The 24023-nt window shown below is 38.5% G+C and overlaps 1 protein-coding gene across 6 annotated transcripts in view; it reads left to right on the top strand.

Annotated features, from left to right (window-relative positions):
* The first annotated feature begins 3818 nt into the window (after positions 1 to 3818).
* Positions 3819 to 24023, top strand: part of WDR17 (WD repeat domain 17) — an 87505-nt gene continuing 67300 nt past the window's right edge. For 4 of the 6 annotated variants that reach the window (XM_047091771.1, XM_047091770.1, XM_047091769.1 and 1 more), the window contains exon 1: positions 16087 to 16209. In XM_047091771.1, the coding sequence (XP_046947727.1) occupies positions 16087 to 16209 (123 nt within the window). Of the gene's footprint in view, positions 3885 to 16080; positions 16210 to 24023 lie in introns of those variants that run through there. The other 2 variants (XM_047091768.1, XM_047091766.1) reach the window with 1 other exon arrangement.

The raw sequence follows: 24023 nt of genomic DNA, 5'->3' as shown, positions 1-24023 counted from the left end.
ATTTCTAGGCTAGGGACTGCTGATGTGTATCTTGATTTTAATCTCCATATTTACAGTAGGATGTTGATGCCGGCCGCACAGGATCAGCTTCTCAGAATGAGAACAGGGCCCTACTTTATTTAGTTCAAATTGCTATATCCCTTAGTTGCTCCTAGAATTACAAAGCACTTCTACACACACGAGAGGCATAGCAAAGTGGAGACGCTGCATGTGTATGGATGGATCACACAAGATGCCATTTTCTCATGGTTCCTAAAGGTTGAAAAAAAATAACATGAGGTAATTCAGATTCCTTATACAAGTAATTATTTCTTGCTATATGCAGTTAATTTAAAAAAGTCCTCGCGTTTAAAACTTTGCCAGGGACATAGATAGTCATAACTATGAATCTTGCTTATTTCCCACAGGCGGTAGACCCCGGTTTCCTAGTGTAAATCAGATGAGAGTATTGATTTGATTAATCTCCGTGGGCGTGTGTCTCCCACAGGAGGTAATGTGTCAGTTAGTGATGCCACAAAAATACTTCCTACACGCCACTCCAAAACTCAGCAAAATATGACGTTAAACATTTATAACACTCACAAGTACGATCCTGGGGTTTACCACAGGTTTGGCTTGGCAGAGCGGGTGTGTGTGATTTGTCTGTGGCAGCCCTGCCCTTGTGTCTCTCCTCCTTCCTGGACCAGTAGGGTAGCCATGGAATGTTCTTGCGTTTAGGGCAGAGCCACAAAGGCATGAAGCGGGCCCTATCTCCAAAGCTTGGAACCGGAGCACTCTGATTTCTGTGCATGTGTCGCTGAGAAAAACTGGTCATATGGCAAGTCCAGAGCCAACGGGCAGTGGCGTACCGTCTGCCCATGGTGGGGGTCATGGCAAAGATACAGAGAGGGATATGAAACAGAAGCAGTACTCAAACCTCAGGTTACTTATATGTTTGGACATGAATGCTTACAGTACGTTTCCTCACATTAGAAGAAATTTTACTTCATTCTCCTCATTTTCTTTAGCATGATATTTAGTCTTTATTATCATTTCCTTCCAGCACTAGTCATAAGAGGTACTAAGAATTTTCTGACTGTGAATTAAGTTAAATTTGTGATTTTTTTTTTATTTTTAACGTTTATTTTTGAGACAGAGAGAGACAGAGCATGAACGGGGGAGGGTCAGAGAGAGGGAGACACAGAATCTGAAACAGGCTCCAGGCTCTGAGCTGTCAGCACAGAGCGCGACGCGGGGCTCGAACTCACGGACCGCGAGACCGTGACCTGAGCCAAAATCGGCCGCTTAACTGACTGAGCCACCCAGGCGCCCCGTTAAATTTGTGATTTTTACAATAATCAGACCCACAGACCAATCCACAGACATAAATAAATATGTGGGAGAAGTGCCAGATTGACTCTGTCCTTTGTGTCTCAGTTACAGCTGAGTGATGGTGACATGGTTCCCCTGTGAGGCCAGATTTCAGCTCTGCACTCCACACAGTCCTAACCCACCGAGGAGAGGTGAGAGTTGAAAACTGTCGTTCTTACACTAAATTAGTGAGATTCTAGTCACTCTCAGATCATCAAAATACCTGAACTACAATTGGGAACTACGTATCTTACGCAAGATAATATTTCATCAGGGATTACATGATGTGAAATATTTTACTTTTCTTAATTCTTGTAAATATGGTAAATAGTGCTTGTGGAAAAATATCCCAAAATAAAACATCCAAACTATTGTGTGCCTATAAACACGGTATTCATTTTAACTGCATTGTCTTTACAATGGTGTAATAAATATACTTGTGCTGATATGACTTTAAAATAATTTTACCGATTCAAGTTGGCCTTTAATTTTACACTTAAAAAACATTTCTTAAATGGTTTGGCTAGCCATCTCCCTATAAGGATCTGAATTGTAATCCTATTTCATTTGTTGGTAAGTACATCACCTGTCACTTGGATGCATTTCTTCAGACCCTTTCCAAGTTTCAGTAGTAAGTACCTTCAGTTCATGTGACCTGCCATTAGCTGACAAACTGTTGTAGCACTGGGAGTGTCAGTTCACTCAACAAACATTCTGTATATTCTATACAAATACGAATAAGGCAAGTTCCTTTGCCTTGGAGAACTCACAATTTTTGTCTACACAAGTAATGACTATCCAATGCATGCAAATACACAAATAAAGGCGCACAGATGAGGGATGTGGTGCATTTGAGAAAGTCTTCAAGGAGGAAGAGTTTTTAAGTTGGGTCTTAGAAGACCTTAAATATCAAAGAGCTCATTATTCACAGGGGCAGGGGAAGGAGGGCTCAGGCAAAAGCATTTAAAAACATGCAGGCGTCAGATCATGATGGTACAGAACGTGTTTAGCAATTGCAGTGCAAGCAGAAAATGAATAGGTAAATTATTTCATTAGTTTTTACAAGACATGATGAGGGGTTTCACTAGAACAGTGGCATTATGGCTGGAGAGAAGGGCCTTTTGAAGAGAGATTTTGAAGATAGTTTGATAGGACTTGGTGATCACATGTAGTGGAACTGGCGGAGGAGGGCGGTGAAGAATCACAGGTGGCGTGAGGTGTTTGTCTCAGGTTACTGCCGAGAGCATAATGACAGTCGTTGAAACGGGGAATGCAGGAGAAAGTAAGGAATGCTTAGAGGTGGTTGAAAGGAGTCCAGCAAGAGGTAAACAAGTTAAGCAAGAGATTACATCAGTCCTGCAACTTCCTTCGCAAGGAAAAGCCTATTCCCAAGCCTTGTGACCTGAGGCTTCGAGCAGGTAATTGAAAATAGGCCTTAGAGGAAAAGGAGGAAGAGGTACCCTGAAGAAGAGTCCCATGTTCCATCTGATAAATTTTGAAGGCTCTTCTCAGTCGGCCATGGTGATATTCATGTGTCCTACATGCGTACCTTTTTATGCCAGCACAGATGCCGTGCTACTTTCGGGATACGAATAATGAAACACTCAAGTCACCCAAATGTTTTCTTTTTCTTTCTGCGCCGCCCCCACCCCTCCCCCCCCTTCTTTCCTTTTTTCTCCACCGAGGTGTAATTCTTTGGTGAGGAAAAGATCAGTCAGGACTTGTTACGTTGGGAGAAGCATGTCAACATTACGGAGGGCGTCTTGAAGTCCACGTGCTCTCCAGTGTCCCAGGGAGTCTCTTATTGAGCATGGCTAATAAATTTCTTCCAGAAGTGAGTAAAACTAAAAAGAAATCAAATTCACGTGATTGTGATTCTCTGTCAAGCATATGAGTCAGCTGACTCTAAAATGACTTAACTCTCAAGTACGGAGACGGAAGCAAATAGAAATACAGAATTGGTCTTGTCGTAGACCTTTTAACGCAGAGGCTTTCTTCCGGCTTTATCTCCAACTCCTAAGGTTGAGAATGGAACTAATGTTCTCCTTCCTGTTGCTTTGTGCTCTCTTCGCATTCCTTATTTATAACTGGGTCACTTTTGGAACTAATTTGCCTTCTTGAAAAAATTGAATCACATGCTTTTTAGAATGAAAATTGAAAGCCTAATATTTGATGAAGCATTTGTTGGTACCTTACAACAACGTAATGATTATTTGGTTTTTCTTTCCTGTTTGACTATAGGCTTACGTTTTCTGGATTAGCATTATTTTTTACAGATGCTGTTCTTTGTAAATTATTAAAGCTGTTTCAGCTGAAATGTTGCTGTGCTTCTAGCTTCTTGTACTGAACAACATTTCACAAGGCAGAATTTGGTAAAGCTTTTTGGTTGAAACACGTTATTGTCACTTTAGGTGCTGACTGTTGTGATGCCGACTTTCCAATTGCCTTGATTAAAGTAGAAACATTCTATGGCTTGGATGACTTACATTTCAAATTGGTTTGATCAAGATGATTGGTATGAAGGACTACAAAGAGTAAGATACATTTATGTTGTAATTATGATATTCTGTGGGTTTTGTTTTCTGCTTTACTACTCATGCAGCTGTGTTTCTTTGTCATTTATGTTGAGGACATTTTTTCATTGAAATATTCTGAGGGTAAATAAGATAATCACTTGATCGATTCAAAAGCAGAGGTAAGAAGAGAATATGTAAATATAGTTGTATATTGAGGAAAAGGCATTTTTTTGTCCGTCCTGGTTTCAGATGAATTCTTAATTTTTTCAGATTATCTTTAAGCTTTAAATATAAAACAGAATTCTTTTTAATGAGACCGATGGATGAAAGTAGTAATACTTTTAACAAAATCATTTTACATAGAGAAAAACTTGATGAAATAGAAGATGTGCATGATAATACTACGTATATGATAATACTGTAAAAGAAAATGCAGAAATTTTCTGAAGAAGAGTGCCATATTCTATTTGATGAATTTTTAGGCAATTAATTATGTTTCAAAAGGACTTGGCATTGTTACTATGGCAACTTTTGCATAGTATTTTGAAAACAGCTATTCTGATCTGTTATTGCAAAAGTAGAAAACTGCTATTTAAAAATGCATCTAATCAAGATGGATTTTGTGTGAAATTGTATGACGTCTCTGATTATTTTCACTTTTTTAATGGAAGTTTTCTTAATCATTTAGATGAAGGCACTTTGTGGATTTTTCTTTCTTTTTTCCTTTCTCTCTCCTTTCTCTCTCTCTCTCTCTCTCTTTTTTCTTCTTACACAGCCTGGATTTTTCCTTTTATTAGTGACTGGAACAAAAGAGCCAGAGTATCTTCACACAGTCTCACCAGCTGGTCCTCGTCGTTGTTCGAGGGCAGACAAGCCTGGAGATAGACAGCACTGCCTTCTCCCCCTCACTTCCTCGGGTCCCTTTCTCAGCACATCAACGAAAGACATTTTCCCAGTATTTTACTTCCTTTTAAGTATCTCTTTTGTTGTAATTGCTCAGCAGTTTAAAGCCTCCTGCCCTTTGGGCTTTTCTTGAGATTTGTTTTTTCAACTGTGAAACAAGCCGGTGAACATCTCTGGAGCCAGTTAATAGCAAACCCTGGGGAATAATCCTCATATCGTGGACCCTAAAGCATTCTTCAGGACACAGGTGGAGGATCCATGGGTAGCTTTTCATTCTGGACTCCAGTCTTATCCATAAGTGATGCAACTGTTCCAGCTTGTGGGTTTACTACGTGCCACAGGACACACACCCCCCACAGCATCTCCGTATCGTGCGTGCGCATTTTTAAGGGAATAATACGCGCATTTCTGATGTGGACCCAGAGGCTTTTCTCCCAGTGTAGTCCGTGTATTTCTTTCTCAGTGGGAAAGCGTAGGCATGGTGGTCCAGCTGGCTAAAATGCTTTTTACTAAAATTGGGTGTTCCTTTATATAGTGACTTTAGGGTAGTTCAGAGATTATGAGAATTCAGATTCTTTTCCTCTGTCCTGACACCATCCTGACACCCTTTACAACTACCATTGGCCTTTATAAATGAATTCCTGGCTCTGAGACGTATTACGAGAGTTGCCGTTGTTACATACGGATAAAGTTTGACCCTGAAATGACCACATCGTCTTCGTGGGCTTGAGGTTCTTCTGGCTCAGGTTTTGATCAGTTCTTACATAGACTTAAATGGGAATGAAAGATCCTGTTCTAAATAATGAGAATTGGCACATGAATATTGACTAATTTCTTTAAAAATCCAGCTTACTATTTTTCAGATGATGTGTCTGTGCATATATATCCTATATAATCAGCATTCAGCCTAGTACATTTTTCAATATAATATTTTTTAACTGTTCATAGGAAAAGATAAGTTGGATTTTTTTTTAGTTAAAATTGTGGTTTAAAAATGGAGTCTTTGAAAAATTACATACAAGTGAGTTTGATCTTTAGTACGAAATTATGATAGAATTAATTTTGATAGGATTAATATTGATGGCATATGCACATATTTCTACAGATACACAGACACATATATATGAACTTAATTTTCACTTAGTTTTATAGTTTTATTTTTGGCAGTTGTAACTCTATAATTAAAAATTTTTTTTTAATGTTTATTACGTGAGAGAGAGAGAGAGACACACAGAGAAAGAGAGAGAGAGAGAGAGAGCAAGCAGGGGAGGGGCAGAGAGAGAGGGAGACACAGAATTGGAAGCAGGCTCCAGGCTCTGAACTGCCAGCAAAGAGCCCGACATGGGGCTTGAACCCACAGACTGCAAGATCATGACCTGAGCTGAAGTTGGCCGCTTAACCGACTGAGCCACCCAGGCGCCCCTATATTTTAAATTTCATTGTGATTATTTCATATCTGCATACTCTCGCATATTCAAAAATGAGCTTTAATATTATACAAATCTAATGTACATATACTCTTACCACTTTAATTTTTTTGCATTTCATGCACTTAATGTGTAGAGCATCTCTACTGTAATTATAATGTATGTAGGTGCATTTCATAGGAGATTGAAACAAAAAATTGAATTTAGGTTAAGAAAATAAAGTAATATCTTTGCAAGTAGGCTGTTGCCAGGCTACTGACAATGTCAGTTGCATGTGGGGTGTCCCAATGCTCCGACTGTCTTCCTGAATCCTTTATAAATCTCCATTATTCAGTGTACCGAAAGGGTTAGTACTTCATCTTTAAAGTGTGCATGTTGTTTCTGGGCCACAAAGATGGTATTTTCTAAAGCAACAAATCTTTGGAATGAACACGGAGATTAAGTCATTCTCTCTCTCTCTCTCTCTCTCTGTCTCTCACACACACACACACACACACACACACACACACGAAACATTCTAAAGTAAGGATGCAAAAGGGTACATCATATTTATCTGAAATATGTAATGAGCTTATATTCAGTTAACATATATTTATTTTCCTAAATATATGACATTTTATAGGATTTATATTTAAAGTACAGACACATATGTTAGAATAGACCTTCAGTTGAACATTTTCCATTTTCAGTAATGCAGAGTCATTAATTGTGTAATATTCATGCAGACTACAAAGATAACACAAGCTTCTGGACATTTCTTTTTATGTCTTTAGTGATTGCAGATACCACTTTATAGGAGCTACATAGTATTACATATATTTTTAATAATACTTTTGAAAAAAATAAAAATAAAATAAAATACTGCCTATAATTAAGATGTATAAATGCAGTAGTATTTATATATTTAATGGTGTATAACTTTTTTCAAATTTCATCCAAAATCCTAGATTTTTAAAATAAGTCACTATTTTGTTTTGTCCTGTTTATTATTAATGGCTGGTTTGGACATGTTATTCAACTCTGAATTTTTTCTAATTTTTTTTTTCAACGTTTATTTATTTTTGGGACAGAGAGAGACAGAGCATGAACGGGGGAGGGGCAGAGAGAGAGGGAGACACAGAATCGGAAACAGGCTCCAGGCTCTGAGCCATCAGCCCAGAGCCTGACGCGGGGCTCGAACTCACGGACCGCGAGATCGTGACCTGGCTGAAGTCGGCCGCTTAACCGACTGCGCCACCCAGGCGCCCCTCAACTCTGAATTTAAAAAAGATTTAAGTTGTTAGACTGTAAGGCTTATAAAAGCTGCTTATGAACAAGGTCATACCATATTGGATGACAACAATGATATTTTTAGATTATCTAAGTTTGGAAATTCAAAAGTAGTAAATTCAAGATATACTGATAGTTAAAGTAAGAGTGTATTGACAAAATGGATTTTGAAGTAACTTATTTTTAATAAATAGTTAGCAGAGGGACTTTGGGTTTCTAGTCTGCCAGGTAAGGAGCTTAGAAGTCTTCATTTCATCCTTAAAATGATACAAAGCTGAACGAACTGAAAAATCAAGAACTCTTCTTAGATCTCTAAGAGAAGTGAGATCCCAAGGCAGATTGCTTCTCACACCACTGGAGACACTGACAGGCAGTTACAGAAATTCACAACCTACTGGAGCAGAGACCTACCAGCTAAAGCCTCTGCAGGAAGCAGAACCAGGGTAGGAAAAACTGAACTAATTGATGAATTGCTGTGAGGCTCCTGTGACAAGTCTGAGAGTTAAAAGTTCCAGGGAGGCTGCCGTGCTTATGTGCTTTTACCTCCAGGATCTCTACTAGGCCTTCACCATGAAGACCAGGGAAAATCACTGCATGCTCCTGGCTGGGGGAGGGGAAAAGGAAGTATTGTGAAATATGTCCAGGCATTTTGTTCTTAGCAAGGGTGTTCTCAGGGGAAACTCTTTTACCAGAGCCCAACTTGCTGGTTATTTCAGAACCTACCCTATGTGGCAGAAGGGAAATAGCTATCTCAAGGCCACTGTACCCCTCATGTCCCACCCGGGGAATAAAAAGCCCCCAAGAATCAGAGGCAAAATTCACATTCCACAGGCATAGACTCACCAAAAGACAGAGACCTAATCTTAGCACTTTCAAATGCTTCCTCATGTTTCCTCTCCACCCTCAGTGTACCATTACATTATAAAGGTCTGTGTACCACAGTTCCTTTTACCACTACATTCATGTTCTCCTCTCAAAGATTACAGGGCATATTAAAAGGCAAAAACAAAACAAAAGAACCCCCAAAACCCCCCAAAACAAAAACAAAACCCAACAAACAAGCAAAAAACCAGAAGCAATTTATTGGAAGGGAGTAAAAAAAAAAATCAGAACAAGAGTCAGATATGGCAGGAATGTTGGAATTATCGGACCAAGAATTTAAAGAAACTTGGTTATATGCCAAGGGCTTTAACTGAAAAAAATAGACCACATACAAGAACAGATGGATAGTTTAAGCAGAGAAATGGAAATTCTAAAAGAATCAAAATGAAATGCTAGAGTCAGAACACTGTAACAAATGAAGAAGTCCTATAGTGAATTCATTAGCAGACTGGATATGGCTGAAGAAAGAATTTCTAAGCTTGAGGATATGACCGTAGGGACTTCCAAATCTGAAAAGAGAAAAAAGAATGGGGAAAAACAGAACAGAGTACCAAGAACTGTGGGGCCACTACAAAAGGCATACCATGTACATACTAGAAATACCAGAAGAAGAAGAGAAAGGAGCAGAAGCAACAATCGAAGCAATAGTGACTTAGAATTTCCCCAAATTAATGTCAGACGGCAAACTCCATATCCAGGAAGCACAGAAGATACAAAACCTGGTAAGTGCAAAAACAAACAAACAAAAAACTACACCTACAAATCATATATCCTATTCAAACTGCAAAAAAAAAAAAAAAAAAAAAAATCTTGAAAAAAGCCAGAGAAGCAAGGATAAGAATTAAATTGAACTTTTCAGAAACCCTGACAGCAAGAAGAGAATGGAATGAAATATTTAGTGTTCAAGAAATAAAATACCAGCCTAGAAATCTGTACTGATAACACTGCAGTTCTCTTTCATGAATGAAGGAGAAATAAAGACTCTCAGGCAAAAATCTGGGAATTTGTTGCCATTAGGGAATTTGTTGCAGCAAATGTTAGAAGTTCTTTTTTTTTATTTTTTTATTTTTTTGAAGTTTCTTTATTTTGAGAGACAGAGCAAGCAGAGGAGGGGCAAAGAGAGAGGGAAAGAGAGAATCCCAGGCAGGCTCCGTGCTGTCAGCGCGGAGCCCGATGTGGGGCTTGAACTCACGAACCATGAGATCGTGACCTGAGCCGAAACAAAGAGTCAGATCCTCAACCAATTGAGCCACCCAGGCGCCCCAAAAGAAGTTCTTTGGAGAAAATTAGTGATAAAGGTTTGAAGCTCAGATCTGTATAAACAAAGGGAGAATATTGGAGAGTGTATAATTAAAGGTAAAATAAAAACTTTTATCTTTCTTAATTGATCTTGTTAACAAATATCAGTGTGTTCAAAATAAAATAGCAACAGTGTATTTGATTATACTTTTATACAAACACACGTATATATGCTATGTTGCTTATGTATAAATGAAATGAATGACAATGATCATACAGGGATGGAGAGAGGAATTAGGGATATTTTGTTATTAGAAGGTACCCATACTACCTGAGAAGTACTACCTTGGAAGTAGACTTGGATTAATTGTATATTAGAAACTCTAGGACAGTCACACACAAAAAATGTTTAAGTGAGACACAACTGATACGCTAAGAAAAAAACCGAATCATATAAAGTGTTCAGTTGAAACCACAAAAGGAAGAAAAAGTGTGGAAGACAAAAACAGGAACAAAGAACAAGAGAAAATTGAAGCAGTAAAAATATGGAAGATACTGATCCAAGTACATGAAGAATTATTTTTGACATTAATGCTCTAATCCACTAATTAAGACAGAGACCCAACTATATGTTATCTATAAGTAACTTGCATTAAATATAAAGACATATATAAAGAGTAAAGGAATGAAGAAAGATACACCATGTTAGCACTAATTAAAAGAAGTGGGTGTGTCTGTGTTAATTTCAGACAGAGCAGAATTCACAGCAGGGATAAAGAGGGACAGTACATAGTCACTCTCCAAGAAGGGGTCACTCCTCCAAGAAGGCATAATAATCCTTAATGTGTATGCGCCTAATAATAGTACTGTAATACATGAGGCAAAAAATCGATAGAAATGCGAAGAAAAATCGATGAGTGCACTATTATAGTTGGAGACTTTAATGCTTTGTCAGACTGAACAGATCTAGCAACAGAAAATCAGTAAGAATGTAGCTGGACTCTAGCATCTTCAGTAAACTGGATATAATTTCCGTCTATAAGGCACTTCACCCCAAACCAGATTGTACATTCTTCCCAAGCTCCCATGGAGCATTCACCTAGATAGACTGTATTTTGGGCCATAAAACACATCTCAACAGCTTAAAAGTATGGAGATAATATGAGGTCTACTCTCAGACATGAGTGGAATCAGACTAGAAATCGGTAACAGAAACATAACTTGAAAATCCCCAAATGCTTAGACACTAAGCCATGGTCTTTTAAATAACTAAATAACACATAATCAAAGATTTTTTTTAAGTTCATTTATCTTGAGAGAGGGAGGACAAGCAGGTAAGGGGCAGAAGGAGAGAGAGAATCCCAAGCAGACTGTGTGCTGTCAGCACAGAGCCCGATGTGGGGCTGGAACTCACGAACCTTGAGGTCACGACCTGAGCCGAAACCAAGAGTCAGACATTTAACTGATTGAGCCACCCAGGCACCCCAGAGAAGAATTCATAAATTAAAAAGTATTTTAAACTGAATGAAATTGAAAATATGACTTAACGTAATTTGTGGGAAACAGCCAAAGCAGTGCCTAGAGGGAAATTTATAGCATTTAATGCATAATTAGAAAAGAAGGAAGATCTAAAATTAATCACCTAAACTTCTACTTTAGAAAACTCGAAAAAGAACAAATTAAATTCAAGTAAGCTGAGGAAAAGAAATAATGAAAATTGGAACAGAAATCAGTGAAATTAAAAGTAGAAAATTAGTGGGGCGCCTGGGTGGTGCAGTCGGTTAAGCGTCCGACTTCAGCCAGGTCACGATCTCGCGGTCCGTGAGTTCGAGCCCCGCGTCGGGCTCTGTGCTGACGGCTCAGAGCCTGGAGCCTGTTTCCGATTCTGTGTCTTCCTCTCTCTCTGCCCCTCCCCCGTTCATGCTCTGTCTCTCTCTGTCCCAAAAATAAATAAACGTTGAAAAAAAAAAAATTTAAAAAAAAATAAAAAAAAAAAAGTAGAAAATTAGTAGAGAAAATCAGGAAAAGTAACATCTGCTTCTTTGAAAAGATCAGCAAAATCTATAGGCCTTTAGCTAGACTAAGAAGAAAAGAGAGAAGGAGGAACATATTACTAATACCAGTAATGAAAGAGTGGACCTCACTGCATAGCCTATGGACATTAAAAGGCTGGTAAAGGAATACTACAAAGGATTCTATACCCACAAATTGGATAACCTGGATGAAATGGACCAATTCTTTGAAGACACAATTTGCCAAAACTCACAGAGGAAAACTATGCAATCTGAGTAGGCCTACATTTTAAAGAAATTGAATCAATAATAATGTTTTGCGGTATCATGATTTATAAGAAAATACTTTGGGTCATTCACAGGACCTGATTTCCCAAGCTTTGAGAGCCATTAATGTGTCTTGTCATGTTAATTAGGTGACTTTAAAAGCCTGTGGAGGCTGATGGCTGGTGGAGCCAACCGTATGGTTAGAGGCTTGGAACTTTTAGTCCTACCCCCTTGACCTCCAGGAGGGGAGAGGGCCTGGGCAATGATTTAATTGGTCTTGCCTCTGTAACGAAGCCTCCATGAAAACTCCAAAGGAAGGGTTTTCCTTCCCGACTTGATAAACATGTGGCCCACTCTGAGACTACGGGACCTCCTTGCCCTTCCCCTCATTCCGTGCCGTGCCGTATACATCTCTTCCATCTGGCTCTCCCTGAGTTACATCCTTTTATAATAAACCAGTAGTCTAGTAAGTAACATGTTTCTCTGAGTTCTCTGAGCCATTCTAGCAAATTCAAAGACTTGCACAGATATTTCACTTCAGAAGGTAGATGACATGTAAGTGTATGGAAAGATGACCAGCACAGGGAATTGCAAATTAAAACCACAGTGAATTACTGCTACATACCTACTAGGATGGCATGTCTGGACCGCTGACAACATTCAGGCCACTGAGGATGGAGAGCAGTAGCTGCTTTCACTTACTTCTGGCGGGAGTGCACATGGTTGATGGCTTCTCACAAGATGTACATACTCTCTTTGAAAGATGTTTGTTTATTTTGAGAGGGAGAGGAAGGGGCAGAGAGGGGGGGGAGAGAGAGAAGCGCAAGCAGGCTTCTGTTAGCACCGAGCATGACACGAGGCTAGAACTCAGGAACTGTGAGATTACGACCTGAGCCAAAATCAAAAGTCATCCAGGTGCCCCATAAAGTAAACATGCTCTTACCAGGATGTAGCAGTCACCTCCTTTTGCACCCCTTGTTATTTGCCTAAATGAATTGAAAACTTAAGTTTACACAGAAACCTGCACATGGATGTGTGCAGCTTTATAGCAACTTAAAGTTTTTTTAAATGTTTATTTCACAGAGAGAGAGAGAGAGAGGGAGGGAGAGGGAGAGAAAGCATGAGCAGGGGAGGGGCAGAGAGAGAGGGAGACACAGAATCCGAAGCAGGCTCCAGGCTCTGAACTGTCAGCGCAGAGCCTGACGCGGGGCTCGAACTCACGAATGGTGAGATCATGACCTGAGTCGAAGTCAGACGCTTAACCGACTGAGCCACCCAGGCACCTCCATAGTAGCTTTATTCGTAACTGTTAAAACTTGAAAGCAACCAAGATGTCTTTCAGGAGGTGATGGGTAAATAAGTGGTTCATCCAGAACAGGGAATATTTTTCGTTGCTAAAAAGAGATGAGCTTTCAGGCCATGAAAAGACATGGCAGAAACTTAAATGCATATTACTAAGTTAAAGAAGCCAATTTGAAAAGATTACATACTGTATGATTACAACAATATGACACTCTGGAAGAGGCAAAACTACAGAGAGAGCGGAGATATCCGTGCTTGCCAGGAGTTATTGAGAGAGGGAGAGCTGAATAGGCAGAACATAGAGGAGTTCTAGGACAGTGAGTCTCTTCTCTACAATATACTAAAAGGGTGGGTACATGTCCTTCTGCATTTGTCAAACTGCATAGAGTGTATAACACCAGGAGTGAGCCCTAATGTAAACCATGGACTTTGGGTGATGACATTGTGTCAGTGCAGGTTCACCATTGTAACAAATGCACCGATCTGATGGGGGATAGATGGGTGGGGGACCTTGTACATATTGGGGGTCAGGGAGCGAGTGGGAACGCTCTATAATCTTCTGTTTTGTTGTGAAACTAAAACTGCTCTAAAAACAGTTTATTAATTTAAAAAAAAGTAAAGAGCAGAAAGTGAAAAATGTTTAAATGATTCCATTTTACCCACTAGTTTAAATCTCATGTTTCTTTTCCAGATATAAATTCAAGATTTGTTTAAACATAAATCAGAAACCATTTTTATTTGCACACAAACATTATTAATATTAATCTTGGATCCCAAAGATAAAATACAAAAGCCTACTTAATTCACCCTGCGGTTGAAATAATATATATTTTCAGTGAAAAGTAATGTGGTAACATTACTAGTTAGGTAAAGTATATTTTAAAACATTTGTCCTGACTGTTAGTGCCTGAGGAAATATAGGTGCCGGGGAGGAGGAATGAAGATTTTTATAGTTAAGCACTCAGAAGACTGAAGGCCCGGTTTGTTGATCATGCCATTTTTCACTTCAGATAATGTTTTACTTTTTTTTTTTTTTTTAAAGCCACTAGTTCCACCCTGATGAGGGGATTTGATGGGATGAAGATAGGTTTGAGGAAGAAAGAGGAAATTAAGAGATCTTTTCTAGAAAGTGGGAATATGAAATAGAAAAGATCTAAAGAAGAAAGTAACTTTATAAAAATGGAGATAATAGAACTGACTAGAACTTATTAATTGCTGAGCACTAAAATAAAGGAGAATTATAGGGTTATGGTCAGGACATCATTCCACCTGTACTGAAAAGGAAGCAGGTAGTAAAGAGACAGTGTTTTGTTTTTCCGTGATGGTACCAGGCGTCACTGGTTCAGAGTAGTTGGCTTTAACCCACTAGGTGGCAGGATAGAAAGAGAAGAGGCAGGTTGGGGTGGAGGGTTCCCGGGGCTAGACTGAACATGTACCTGTAAGAATTGTGTCATAGGTCAGACGTATATGTCTTTCTGTGTTTATCTTTCATATATGTGATAGGTCAGGTGTGGTGTTAAGGCAATAACATTTCGCTGCTGAAATGATGTAAAGCTTTTGAAGAACATAAACAAAATAGTGATGAAATGCTGACTCTGGGATAGACTCGTCAACACGAACCAAATTTATCATATTTCCCAGATACTATTTTTTCAAAAATATTTTAAGATTATAATTGCTAGCTGTATTTTTTCCTTACTTTAATCAGATATGAAATTGACAATAGTGAAAAATTGCATGGTATAACTCTGTGGTATTAGTGAAGGTTGTCTTATACTAAGAAACCTCATTTTTAGACCAATATTTTTTTACCATATTAGAAAAGACATCTAATAATAGTCTGGGTTGTGTCTTTAAAAAGTTGTTTTTGGCCAATTAATCTATTCTTGAATGCCATTCGTTAGGTAACTATATAGTGCAATACTCAGAATAGGTTTTTTGGTTTTGTTTTTGTCTTCGTGTTTTTACTGTTTTTGGATTTTCATAACGATTGTAGACTTAGAAGCAGCCTCCCTCTTGGTTTGCTCTTCTCCGGAATCCCAGAGAGTTTACGCGTAGATTCACAGAATCCTTTGGGCTGAGAGGGATGGTAGGGAAAACCTAGTTCACAGGGTTTCTGTTAGAAGAAGCAGAGACCTGAGCTTCGATGCTTGAGTCCAGCTCATGCCGTCCGCTGGCTTGGAGTCGGGTCTCCGTCCCTGTGTCCCAGCCAGGCTGATTCTGCATCACCAGGCTGTTGACTCCACCAGCCTCTGTCCTGCCACATCAGCAACTTGTAACCGGTAGTTTCCAGCTTCCTTCTGTCCCCTGTTCGCAATGAGCAGTGTTGGTAATGCAGCTTGTCTACCTGCCCTGTGTGCCTCAAGTGGCTTTTGTGAAGGTGCTGAGTCACTGTAACAATAGTGATGCTCTGTGGCAGAGGTCACACAGTCCCCCCAATAGTGGTTCACGGTGTTTTACGTTTGAATTTGCTGCCTTGAATGTATTGCCAGTGTTTAGAAATCGTTAGGTTTTACACAAAAATCTAGATTCTTCCATTTCCCTGGAGAGTTTCATAAATCTGGCCACATGGGAGGAGGACCTTTCTCCAGGGGCCCTCAAGCCCTTTAGATATAACATGCACCTGTATTCCACTGTAGTCCCCATGGGTCCTGTAGGGTTCCCATTCCTTGGCTAGATGCCATTTGTCATTTATCATTTATAATCTCTTGCTTTTCAAACTGAAATGACCTGCCTTGGTGTCTCTAGACATCGGGGGATTTCAACTCTTGTTCTCTGAAAGTATGCACTGAGATGAATCGTTCTCGTAGAAATTTCTTTAAAAAAGATGAAGATTGAGGAAGATAGATGGAAAATAATTAAGTTGGTTGCATAATGGAAATGACTGATATTTCTCCAAATTTGTTTTTCAAGGCAAACATGTCCCAGGTAAGGCAAGTGGGACTCCTAGCTGCTGGATGTCAGCCTTGGAACAAAGATGTTTGCGCTGCCCATGGAGACAGGTTTGCGTACTGTGCTACCCTGGCCATCTATATTTATCAGGTCAGATTCTGTGGATTCTTTCTGATTTCCGAATTGTATTAGGTAAAGTTAATATTTAAGTAGTATGTATTTTTAAATCCCTGTGGTATGAAAAGCTGAGTGCTTTTTGGTTTTACAAGTCAAGCTTTTAGAAAATGCTCATCTCCTAGTTTTAAATTATAAGAATCTTAATTGATTTCACAATCATTCATGTGGTTTCATCAGCAAGAATTTCTTCAAGAATTAAAAGCTCCCCATTCATTTTTTAATTTTTTTAAGGTTTATTTATTTTTGAGAGAAGGACACACAGTGCAAGCGGGGGAGGGCCAGAGAGAGAGGGAGGCACAGAATCCGAAGCAGGCTCCAGGCTCCCAGCTGACAGCACAGAGCCTGACGTGGGGCTTGAATTCACGAACCGTGAGATCATGACCTGAGTCAAAGTCGGATGGTTAATTGACTGAGCCATCCAGGTGCCCCAAGAGCTCCCCATTTATGAATGGCGAGCAAGTAGAATTTAATTCTTTTAAAATATATTCCCATATAAATAATTGGAATTCGTTTATTCATTAGTTTCAGACCTTGCTTAGTAACTTCCGTACGATAAAATCTTACCAGGTGAAGAATAGGCATCATCCATTAGAGATCATTATATTAAAAACAGTGCAGATATATTTTGAGATATCCTTGGGATACAAGCCTTTATAACTCCTTTTTTTCCATTAACTAGCTCCATCCAGACATCTCTTATCAGTTCCCAATCTACAGAGCTAGTGGCCTTCTGAGTTTCCCCAGGCAGAGGTGCCTTATGCCTCTTCAGTCCAAGTCAGTCTCCCTCCTCAGACTCGGAGCCCACATTTTGGTGTTAGCACTGCGCCCTTCATCTGAACCACAGCCGGGAGAGCTAGCTGTCTTTGGCTCCCTCTTCTGCTCACCTCTTTTGCTGAAGGTTGAGCAGGGGCCATCGTAGTGTTTTGTACTGATTACTGTCTTTATACTGTGTCACCTACACTTTTCGAATACTCTCTCAATATCCTCTTTGCCTCTACTTTGACTCTCTAGTTTATTCTTCATTGTAATTAATCATCTTTAATGCAAATCTGAAATTTTCAATCTTCAGCTCTTCCTCATTCCCTTTTATGAAATCCTAACTTCATAGTATGATATCGTGTTACCAGCATTCTGTCTCTCTCCTCTCACCCTGTGTTCCAGGCATACCATGGTAATTGTATTTTCCAAAACATCTCAGACTCTTGTATATCTTGCCTTTGCTTACACTAATTTCTCTCCATTTGCCTGTGTTGCCTGTTTAGAAAGTATTTTCTCGTCTTTCAGATCTCAGTTGAAGTATAAACTCTTCTCCATACTCTGCTTTTTCCTCTTTCTTATTAGCAAAGGATCTTCTAAAACAGACTGCCCGTCTCAGTGCTTCCCTTTACCAGAATGAGACTTCCTCACCTTTGAACTCTCAAGTTATGCATACTCTCTGGTATTTTTTAAAAGTACTTTTTATTGTTTATTTATTTTTGAGAGAGAGCATGAGCAGGGGAGGGGCAGAGAGAGAGGGAGACACAGAATCCGAAGCAGGCTCCAGGCTCTGGGCTGTCAGCACAGAGCCCGATGCGGGGCTCGAACTCACTAACTGTGAGATCATGACCTGAGCCAAAGTTGGACGCTTAACCGATTGAACCACCCAGGAGCCCCACTCTCTGGTATTTAATAAAGACTCATTAAATGTTTTTCTTGTGATACATTTTTTTTGCTATTTTGAAACACCAACATATTTTCAGTTAAGAGTGAAAAAAATGATCGCATTATTCTGGAGTAAAAATCCTTTTAACTACTAACAGTGTTGTAGATTTATTGAAAATTGAATAAACAACAGCATTAATCTATAAACCAGTTTTCCACAATATCAATTTTATGTAGTCCATTACTCAAGGTTGTAGAAATACACACCAAACTGCAATTTCCATATAACTCACAATTTTTTCGCTTCCCATACAGAAGACAGCAGAAGCCTGCTGACTGACCGCCCCCCCTTTTCCTCCCGTCTGCCTCCTTCACACTTTCCATGTCCTCCCAAGCTTCTCCTTCCCAAAGATCTACAAAATGCCTCCCTTAGTCTTAAGTCGCTATCTTCTTGTCTTATTTCCTTTTAGAGAAGAAGAATGTATTAGACAAGGCAAACTATTCCTCTAAGGAGTAAAGAAGGTCAGAAAGTGGATGAAGGCAGAACTCAATTTTTTTCATGTTTGCAAGTGTCTTAAGTTTTGTGATGACATTTTGTGACTTGAATATTTAGGAAGATTAAGCTAAAATTATTAATATAAAAACCCTATGAAGAAAGTTTATGTATCATTAAAGACTGAAACAAACTAAAAATCACTGTGATTTAGAAGTTAAAACAAACTCAGGTGACAGTTGATTACAGAGTTCGGTGTAAAACCTTGTTGCAAAGTATAATAGAAAATTACATTTATATTAAATGGTGGCATTAACATTCAACTTCCATTAATCAGTATTGTTTTAAATGTCATTATCTAAATCAAAATGCTTTGAAAATTATGCTACATGAATATTTACTAAATCGTACCCAGGGTCAATGTACAGTCAAAGTCTGATTGTCTGTTACACTCTCTATAATGATGCTGAGGTTTTATCAGATTTTTCAGAACTATTAAATGATACTTGTAAATGCCATAAGAATTTTTTCTTTAACCATTGGATTATGATGCAATAATATATTGTATTAACTACTCTAAAAATAATTTATGGCCTAGGTCATTGTAATGGTACAGGCTCTCAATTGTAAATAGAATGGGAATGTATTAATAAATTAATCCCTGTAAGTATTCTATATCATGCTTAAGATACTACTTGGATAATTGTGTACTAAATCCAGGAAAGATCATCGATGTGCATTGTAGCTTCTTCATATGTGTTTGTATTTATAGACTCCTCCACAGGATTTCTAGCTTATAGAGCAGTCTTTCTGTTAGATACATTAGACACTTTCACAGTATTTACCACAGGTAATATAAATCACTGAATAACATCAAACTTACAAAACTGTTCATTCTTAAATGTACAGGAAATATTCTTAAATATTTAAACAGGACAATTGAAGATTATTGTAACTGCAATACTAATCAGATGAAAACTCTACTGGTACTTGGTTATCTCTAATAATATTTTCATCCAAAGTTGTTCAGGAATAGCTGAAGTTCAGGTAGTAAGAGATACAGACATTATAGAAGACAAAACCTTTGGAGATAATTAGGTCATTAGTCAAAATTTTAGATACAGAGGTGTTCGCTATAGCATTATTTGTGATAGCAAAAGTTATAAGTTGCTTAAATGATAAACAAAAGCATAATGCGTCCTTTTTTCAATAATATTAACTGAACTTCTTTTGGCCAAGTATTACTAGGCACTAGGAATGCAGCTCTGAACAAACCAGTCACATTCTTCTCATTGAATTCATGTTCTTAGTAAGGACAGGGGACAGGGAGAAATCTGTGAAATATGTCATTTTATGAATAAATAAGTAAATGTTTCAGGACGAAATGCGTTCTACAAAAGATGTAAAAATAGGTAATATGCTAGAGTCATTGACACCAAAATCAAAGGCAACAAAACCAAAAGTTAACAAGTGGAACGACACCAAACTAAAATCCTTCTGCAAAGCAAAGGAAACCAACATACAAAGGCAGCCCACTGAGTGGGAGAAAATATTTGCAGATCATATATCTGATAAGGGGTTAACATCCAAAACATATAAAGAACTTGTATGACTCCATAGCAAATTAAGCAACCAATCTGATTAAAAAATGGGCAGAGGATCTGAATAGACATTTTTCCAAAGAGGGATTCCAGATTGCCAATCGACACATGAAAAGAAATCTCAGTATCCCTCACCACCAGGGAAATGCAAATCAAAACCACACTGAGATATGACCTCACACCTGTTAGGATGGCTGTTTTCAAAAAGACAAGAAGTAACAAGTGTTGGTGAGGCTGTGGAGAAAAGGGAACCCTCATGCCCTGTTGATGGGAATGTAAATTGGTGCAGCCACTGTGGAAAACTCTATGGGGGTTTCTCAAAAAATTGAAAACTGAACTACCATGTGACCTAGCAATTCTGCTTCTGAGCATTTATGTGAAGGAAATGAAAAGATGTATGCACTCCCATTTTCACTGCAGCATTATTTACAATAGCTGAGACTTGGAAGGCACCAAAGTGTCCATTGATGAATGGACGGATAATAAAGAAAATGTGTGTGTAGTTAGCCATAAAAAGAAGGAAACCCTCTTTGCTACCGTATGGATGAAACTTGAGGGCGTTATGCTCAGTGAAATATGTCAGAGAAAGACAAATACTGTGTGATGTAACTTATACGTGGAGTCTGAAACAAAAAACAAAATGAAACTGAACTCATAGATACAGGGAATCGATTGGTGGTTGCCAGAGGTGGGGGTGCGGTGAGGGAGAAATGGGTGAGGGTAGTCAAAAGGCAAAACTTTAGAAACTAAATAAGGCATGAGGATGCATTGTACAGCATGTTGAATGTAGTTGATGGCACTCTGTTGTATATTTGAAAGTTGCTCCGAGAGTGGATCTTAACATTTATCGTCGCACCAAAAGAAATTATAACTATGTGTGGTGATAGTCAGCTAGACTTAAGTGATCATTTAGCAGTATATACAAATGTTGAATCACTATGTTGTAGACCTGAAACTAATATTACATGTCAACTGTATCTCAACTAAAAAAAGGATACAGCTAGGGGACAGGTTTTGGCATGGGAAGGGGTGTATAAATTTATTTAGATAGTGTGGTCAGAAAATACCTCTGTGAAGAGGCAGTTTTGAACTGAGACCTGAACAGGAAAGAATGAATAACCAGGAGCAGACAGACGGGGACAGCATTGAAGGCCAAGGGAACAGCAAACGCGTTAAAGCAGATGTGATTTTGCTGTAATAGAGAAACAGGAAGGTCAGAGTGAACAAGCAAGAATGTGATACCAAATGAGCCTTGCCAAATAGCCAAGGTTCATGATGTTGTAGGGCATTGAAGGCCATGTTGCAGTCAGGATTTTACTGCAAGTATAAGGTTGAAGAAAGATTGGTGTAATCAGTAATTAGCGTAATAATGATTTGAAACACTCCCCAGTAGCAGTGTGAAAGGTTCATTATTGTGTTAAAAGGAAAAGCCAGGTACAACCAAATGGCTATATGGTGTAATCCCAAACATGTTGAAAAAGGTAACAAAGGAAAAGGCACTGGCTGATGGAGCATTTACAAAGGAAAGAGGAAAATTAGGCTATTTCTTTTGTCCACTTACATATAAGAACACAACGAAATGCCCCATTCAAAAAACAATAACATAAAACAGGTCCAGTGATACCATTGTTCTGCAGACTTCAGACATCTTAACGTAATAATGAGCAGGTGGTTTGTTTCACCTGATTTTTTTTGTTGAAGTATAATTAACATTCAATGTTATATTAGTTTCAGGTGTACAACATATTGATGCAACAGTTTTTCACGTTACTGATCATGATTGTAAGTGTAGTCAACATCTGTCACCATACGATGTTATTACAGTATTACTGATTCACTCTGCTGTACTTTTCATCTCCATGAGTTATTTTGTAACTGGAAGTTTGTACCTCTTAATCCCCTTTATCTGTTTCACCCATGATCCCACCCACCTCCCCTCTGGCAGCCACCAGTTTGCTCTCTGTATTTAGGGGCCTGTTTTTCTGTTTGTTGTTTGTTTTGATTTTAGATTCCACATATAAGTGAAATCACATGATACTTGTCTTTCTCTGACTTATTTCACTTAGCATCATACCCTCTGTCTGCAGCCGTGTCATTACAAATGGCAAGATTTCATTCTTTTTTATGACTCGGTAATATTCCACATCTTCTTTATCCATTCATCTGTTTTTTCAAAGTTTGTTTATTTTTTTGAGAGAGAGCGTGTGTGTGTGGGAGAGGGTCGCAGAGAGAGTGGGAGAGAGAGAATCCCAAGCAGGCTGCACACTGTCAGTGCATCTCACAAACTGTGAGATCATGACCTGAGCCCAGATCAGGAGTCCCAACGCTTAACTGACTGAACATCTAGGCGCCCCCTGTCCATTCATTCATCTATAGACAGATGCTTGTGTTGCTTCCATATCTTGGCTGTTGTAAATAATGCTACAATAAAAATAGGGCCGTTTTCATTTTCTTTGAGTAAATACCCAGTAGTGGAATTACTACATCATGTGGTATTTCTTTGTTTAATTTTTTGAGGTACTTCCATACTGTTTTCATGGTGGCTGTATCAATTTACATTCCCACCAGCGGTCCTTTTTTTCCACATTGTCAACTCTTGTTATTTCTTGTGTCTTTGATTTTAGCCATTCTGACAGGTATAAGGTGATAACTCATTCTGGTTTTGATTTGCATTTCCCTGATGATGAGTGATGTTCAGCATTTTTTTTTTCCTGTGTCTGTTGGACATCTGTATGTTGGAAGATGTTTATTCAGGTCCACTGCCCATTTTAAATCAGATTATTTGGTTTTTTGGTGTTGAGTTGTAGAAGTCCTTTATATGTTTTGTGTATTAACTCCTTATTGGATATATCATTTGCAAATACCTTCTTCCATTCAGTAGGTTGCCTTTTCATTTTGTGGTGGTTTCCTTCACTCTGCAAAAGCTTGTTTTGGTGTAGTCCCAATAGTTAATTTTTCTAACCTAAATTTTTTCATTCACATCTAATTGAAAAATTACAGAAAAAATATTCTAAACCAAGTGTTTTTCCCTCATAAATACATATAGCTATAGAAAATATAAAGCTCTGAATTATTATGCATATTTAAGTGTACAGTTATTTTTACCTTTTATAAATTATGTTTAATGTCAGTGCTCTTATTTTTTAAAAACTGATTTTTTTCTAGACATCGTAACTTATCAGGAAGATGCAAATTAAAACCACAGTGAGATACTACGTTACACCTGTCAGGATGGCTAAAATAAAAAACTCAAGAAACAATAAGTGTTGGTGAGGATATGGAGAAAAAGGGACAGTCGTGCCTTGTTTGTGGGAATGCAAACTGGTGCAGCCACTGTGGAAAACAGTATGGAGGTTCCTCAAAAAGTTAAAAATAGGACTACCCTGTGATCCAGCCAGCAACTGCACTGTTGGGTATTTACCCAAAGATCATAAGAACACTAATTCCAAGGGATACATGCACCCCTTTGTTTATAGTAGCATTATTTACATTAGGCAAGATATGGAAGCCGACCGAGTGTCCATTGATTGATGAATGGATAAAGAAGTAGAATATATATATACAATGGAATGTTACTCAGCCATAAAAAAAAAAAATGAAATCTTGCCATTTGCAAAAACATGGATGGAGCTAGAGAGTATAATGCTAGGTGAAATAACTCAGAGAAAGACAAATGACATAGGATTCCACTCATATGTGGAATTTAAGAAACAAAACAAGCAAAGGGAAAACATAAGAGAGGGAGACAAATCAAGAAACAATCTTAATTATAGAGAATAAACTAATGGAGGAGAGGAGGGTGAGGGGATGGGATAAATAGGTGACGGGGATTCAGGATGCACTTTCATGATGAGCACCAGGGGGTGTATGGAAGTGTCGAATCACTATATCGTACACCTGAAACTAATATAACTATGTCAGCTAACTGGAATTAAAAACTTTAAAAAAATGATTTACTTCTGATTGAATACTGTTCACATTTGAAAGTAGACCAAGGCTTGAAATGTGTTCATATCATGGTAGTAGGTGTACTAATTTTCATGTATGTAGCT

This window comes from Lynx rufus, unplaced genomic scaffold (assembly GCF_022079265.1).
Source record: "Lynx rufus isolate CCGP_SWC_20201006 ecotype Redwood Valley unplaced genomic scaffold, mLynRuf1.p SCAF_3, whole genome shotgun sequence".
In the NCBI taxonomy this organism is placed as follows: Eukaryota; Metazoa; Chordata; class Mammalia; order Carnivora; family Felidae; genus Lynx; species Lynx rufus.
Note: the sequence above shows the minus strand (reverse complement) of the source record. Positions and strands in the feature narration are given on the sequence as shown.